At 45.5% G+C, this 4,523-nt stretch overlaps 2 protein-coding genes across 2 annotated transcripts; both read left to right on the top strand.

Moving 5' to 3' along the window:
- The first annotated feature begins 233 nt into the window (after positions 1–233).
- On the top strand, positions 234–1,173 carry LOC122404675 (caveolin-3-like). Its single transcript, XM_043408855.1, has 3 exons — positions 234–389; positions 550–729; positions 976–1,173. Exons 1-3 carry the CDS (start codon positions 234–236, stop codon positions 1,171–1,173), a joined length of 534 nt encoding a protein of 177 aa, XP_043264790.1.
- Positions 1,174–1,740: 567 nt separating this feature from the next.
- On the top strand, positions 1,741–4,523 carry LOC122404639 (glutaryl-CoA dehydrogenase, mitochondrial). Its single transcript, XM_043408786.1, has 8 exons — positions 1,741–1,973; positions 2,125–2,157; positions 2,692–3,060; positions 3,117–3,246; positions 3,323–3,545; positions 3,622–3,851; positions 3,982–4,142; positions 4,221–4,523. Exons 1-8 carry the CDS (start codon positions 1,907–1,909, stop codon positions 4,286–4,288), a joined length of 1,281 nt encoding a protein of 426 aa, XP_043264721.1. The 5' UTR covers positions 1,741–1,906; the 3' UTR covers positions 4,289–4,523.

Here is a 4,523-nt window from a genome sequence, read left to right as displayed (position 1 = left end):
CCAACGACCTGTCGCGCGAGGCCGCGCGGCTGATCCTGGCATTGACATCGGTACCGCTAGAGAAACATTCATTTATTTAAAAGCGACAATCGATGGAAAGTCTTATGGATCGGCTGGAAGTAAAACGTTAGCGTTGGCGCGTTATGGTTAAGCAATGATGGCGAACAGGCACGCGGATCTAGTCGCTCGGCGGCGGCCCGAGCCAAGACGTCTTTGAGCCACAAACGCCGACGATGTTCGCGCGTTTCAGCCGCGCGTTTAACTGTTCGTTGCCGAAATGCGGGACTTTTAATTTCCCAGGGATGGAGAAGCCCGAGTCCTCCACCGGGGACGAGACCAACGCGGATCTCGAAGACAGGGATCCCAATAGCCTCAACCAACATCTCCAGGTACTCGGAAACTCTTATTCCTTTGCTTCGCAAGTCGCGTGGGATAAATAATTTTGGATATCGCGGTGGGAGGGATGTGCAATGATACAAATGACGACCACAGAAGTCAAAAGTGTTTTCTACGATCGGTATAATGGAATAATTTGAAACGACACAACAGGTGATGTGGGACGACGTGATCGGGGAACCGGAAGGAATACGCAGCCCCGAGTGCGCGTGGCGGCTGAGCCGGCACTGTTTCCGGTTATCCAGGGGATGCTGCTACGTGTTGCTCTCGGTTATCGTCGCCCCGGTGTTCGCCGTTTGCCTAGGCTTCTCGTTCGCTTGCCTCGCGTTTCAGGTGAGCAATCGAAAACTTGAAAATTTAGTTGGTTTACTAGTAATTCTCCCCTATTATTTGCCTTCTATACTCGTTGACTGGTCCCAGTGTCTCTACAGGCAATTAAACTATCCGTGAGAATAGGTAAACGCGCGCGAACCTCCTCCACCAGGTCGCGAATTGCTAGCCAAAGCTTCGAATAACATTGTCCGGCGCGCGAGTATTATCCAACCGCAATAAAGATAATTAAGAAATCGATCATTTCAGCATATATGGTGCGTAGCGCCTTGCCTCCGCGTCTGGAAAATAACCTGCGCAGCGACCAGAAACTTTCTCGTCGCTTTGACGCAGGCCATCGTGCGACCCTTTACGGACTCCATCGGCTACTTGTTCCACAATATTCGAGTGTACAATCAGAAACTACCGGACGGTCCTGCTCAGAGAGACGACCTTCTCCTCATTTGAGGCGTTATCGCCGACAAATCGGCCATTCTTATCGTTCGCGAATCATCGTTCGAGCGCGTTCCCAATCGACCAAAAGATTCTAAAAATACCCGACTCATTTTGTACCATTAGGTATGACACACAGTTGGACAAAATCTGATCCGGATGAAAAATTGTTCGAACAAAGAATTATTCCTACATGCATTTATTTGAGACTTATTAATAAATAAATACAGCGTAAATATATTTTGTTTAAAAATAAACAAGAGCGGGTCAAAGGTTGAGAACCTTTGGTCTAATAACGTTAATCGGATCAAATAGTTTTCAATGTTCAGAATACAAAAAAATACATCTACGTATCTATTGTTATAATGTTTTGTAAATAAAATCTGCCTTACAGAAATATTTTCTTCCGGTCTTGTGTGTTTTTTGATAGACTTAAGAAAATGTAGTTTACTCGATCAGGGTAACGAGCAATTCTGCAGTTTTTTTTAAGAATTCTACAACTAATGGAGTTCTGGAATTCGAATGTTCCGCCAGTTTTGTAGATTACGTAATGTGTTTAGTTTCGCAAACGTCCATCGACGTATACAACGTTGTTATCGATCAGACGTTAGAAACATTGGGACAAACGACAAAAACAGAAGGAAAAATGGAGTTTGTTTGATTCTTTGTACGAAGTAGGGGAAAAGTTACTGATAAGACGCTCTCGCGGAAGGTCAACAAGTCAGTTTTCTGTCGAGTCTCCATCAATATGGCGGCCGTCGCTCAGAAGTTTTGTTCCCAATACGGTCGGCTCTGTCAACGAATTTCCACCAGGCGTATCCTTTTGATCGTATCGCGTAAATGTAATTGTTAAAAGAAAATCGAGATACAGTATCTTAATCGTTGTTTCGTTTCTTCGTGACGTTTGGTGCGAGTCACTCGTTGCGTTACAAAATATTATTCTTAATTGATATTTTGAACGATCAGAGATTTCGATTTCATCTATTCTCGGAGGAAAACGTAAGTCTTGAATTCTTTTCCTTTCTTTTCTTCGTGAGAGGACAGACGAGGTACAGAACGAACATCTTACGAGACTCGACGCGACGAGAAACTGAAATACCTACGAATTAGTGGCGGTCGAGCGCCACTTACGCTTAAGAGCGGCGATATTGTGAACTACAGTAGTGCCCGCGGTTATCTCCAGCAATTTTTGAAAATCAAGCGGCTTCGAACATCAAACGTGTCGAGCGTCACTTGACGCCAATCATTATCGAAACATTGTATCTATGCTTTCGAGTGTCAGCTCTTTCTTTATCTCCGTTGAATTTTGAGAAGCAACCATGCCCACTTAAGCGACCGCGACAAGTCTCGAGCGCGGACACTTAAGTGGGCACTACTGTATGTTCGACGAACGCTTACGAAACCGAACAAGTATCGAAATCGTATATTCTATAAACGTTTCAATACTCGAAAAAGGTTTTAACAATATAAAAAAAGTAATATATTCGAAAGTTCGGTCTGAAATTTAGTTTTAATAATCGTTTGCTGAACCAGCCACCTTCAAATGGGAAGATCCGTTCGATATCGAATCGCAGCTGACGCAAGACGAGATCTTGATCAGAGATCAGTTTCGTTCGTACTGCCAGGAGAGACTATTGCCGCGAGTGATCGAGGCGAATCGCAAAGAGATATTTCACAAAGAGATCATGAGGGAACTGGGGCAGCTGGGCATCCTGGGTTGCACTATGAAGGGTTACGGTGCCCCTGGCGTGTCCTCGGTGGCATATGGACTCCTGGCGAAGGAAGTAGAAGCCGTGGACAGCGGGTACAGGTCTGCCTTCTCCGTGCAATCCTCCCTCGTAGCTGGCGCCATTTATGCTCACGGCGACGAGTCGCAAAAGGAGCGATTCTTGCCCAAACTCGGTACGTGTTTCGAAAAAGATACGATCCATCGATCTGACGGTGGAAATAATTTACAGTTTCCGGCGAGCTGATCGGTTGCTTCGGACTGACGGAGCCGAACGCCGGCAGCGATCCCGGATCCATGGAGACTAAAGCCACTTATGACGAACGGAAAAAGATTTACAGGCTGAACGGTAGCAAAACATGGTCGGTCGATCGTCGCGAACCATCGATACGTAATCGCATTTTACACGCGAAATAAAACTGTCGTTCGTCGATCCAGGATCACGAATTCGCCGATCGCCGACGTGCTGATCGTCTGGGCGAAATGCGAGGACGGGGAGATCCGGGGGTTCATCGTCGAAAGAAACGGCAACGAGAATCGCTTGTCCACGCCTAAGATCGAAGGCAAGTTCTCCTTGAGAGCTTCCACGACTGGTATGATTTTGATGGACAACGTGGAAGTGCCGTCGGAGAACCTCTTACCGAATGCTCGAGGTCTCAAAGTAAGTGCTTTCAAGGGACGAATCGGTGAAACCGCGACAAAAACGGCCGTCTTTGATAAAGGAACGTTCGAAACAGGGACCGTTCGTTTGTTTGAACAATGCTCGATACGGCATCGCCTGGGGGGCTTTGGGAGCCGCGGAAAGCTGCTTCAAGATAGCCAGATCGTACACTTTGGAGAGGAAGCAATTTAACAGGCCACTCGCGGCGAACCAATTGATGCAGCTCAAGATGGCCGACATGATGTGCGACATCTCGATCGGGCTACAGGCTTGCCTGAGGGTCGGCAGACTTAAAGATGAGGACAAGTAAGGGAACATTATCATCCAATTTTCAATACCCTGAGTGATCAATCGATTTTTCAGAATTCATTTGTTATAGAGTCTACTTTAATTTGCTATGTCTATCTAGCGTTTCTGAAACTTTTTCATCCTCCAGAGCCACGCCAGAAATGATCTCCATAATAAAGAGGAATTCGTCCACGAAAGCTTTGGAAATCGCGAGAAGCGCCAGGGACATGTTGGGTGGTAACGGAGTAGCGGACGAATACCACGTTATCAGACACGCTATGAACTTGGAGAGCGTCGTTACCTACGAAGGTACGCACACAAGATCCATTAGGAATTTTTCCTGATGAGAAATGGTTACTAAATTGTTTACAACGTTGTTTTCCGCAGGTACGAAGGATATTCATGCCCTGATACTCGGCAGAGCCATTACCGGCATACAAGCTTTTAGTACATAAACGCTAAACGGAGAGCTTGTTTTGTATAGTTATTTATACGCACACGTACATGTATATGTGCCAAACGCAATTTATTTTATACGGATCTTTGTAGGAATTAAATATATTTCTATACCTTATCGTTTGTTATTCTGTGCTCTCCACCAGCGAAGAGCAATAATTTATTTTCTCCTTTCGATTCGTAACTATTCGAATGATTTTCAATCGTCGAAAGTAAAATATAAAAGTTGCTTCA

Source organism: Colletes gigas, unplaced genomic scaffold (assembly GCF_013123115.1).
Source record: "Colletes gigas isolate AHSC1104 unplaced genomic scaffold, ASM1312311v1 Colletes_gigas_Sc00003, whole genome shotgun sequence".
In the NCBI taxonomy this organism is placed as follows: domain Eukaryota; kingdom Metazoa; phylum Arthropoda; class Insecta; order Hymenoptera; family Colletidae; genus Colletes; species Colletes gigas.
Note: the sequence above shows the minus strand (reverse complement) of the source record. Positions and strands in the feature narration are given on the sequence as shown.

What these genes read in the sequence shown, in the direction of transcription:
- LOC122404675 (XM_043408855.1), top strand. Translation starts at nt 234, where the DNA reads ATGTTCGCGCGTTTCAGCCGCGCGTTTAACTGTTCGTTGCCGAAATGC. An exon ending in GCCTCAACCAACATCTCCAG is followed by an intron (nt 390 to 549) that starts GTACTCGGAAAC and finishes ACGACACAACAG; the next exon opens with GTGATGTGGGACGACGTGAT. An exon ending in TCGCTTGCCTCGCGTTTCAG is followed by an intron (nt 730 to 975) that starts GTGAGCAATCGA and finishes CGATCATTTCAG; the next exon opens with CATATATGGTGCGTAGCGCC.
- LOC122404639 (XM_043408786.1), top strand. Translation starts at nt 1,907, where the DNA reads ATGGCGGCCGTCGCTCAGAAGTTTTGTTCCCAATACGGTCGGCTCTGT. An exon ending in TCAACGAATTTCCACCAGGC is followed by an intron (nt 1,974 to 2,124) that starts GTATCCTTTTGA and finishes TTGAACGATCAG; the next exon opens with AGATTTCGATTTCATCTATT. An exon ending in GCGATTCTTGCCCAAACTCG is followed by an intron (nt 3,061 to 3,116) that starts GTACGTGTTTCG and finishes AATAATTTACAG; the next exon opens with TTTCCGGCGAGCTGATCGGT.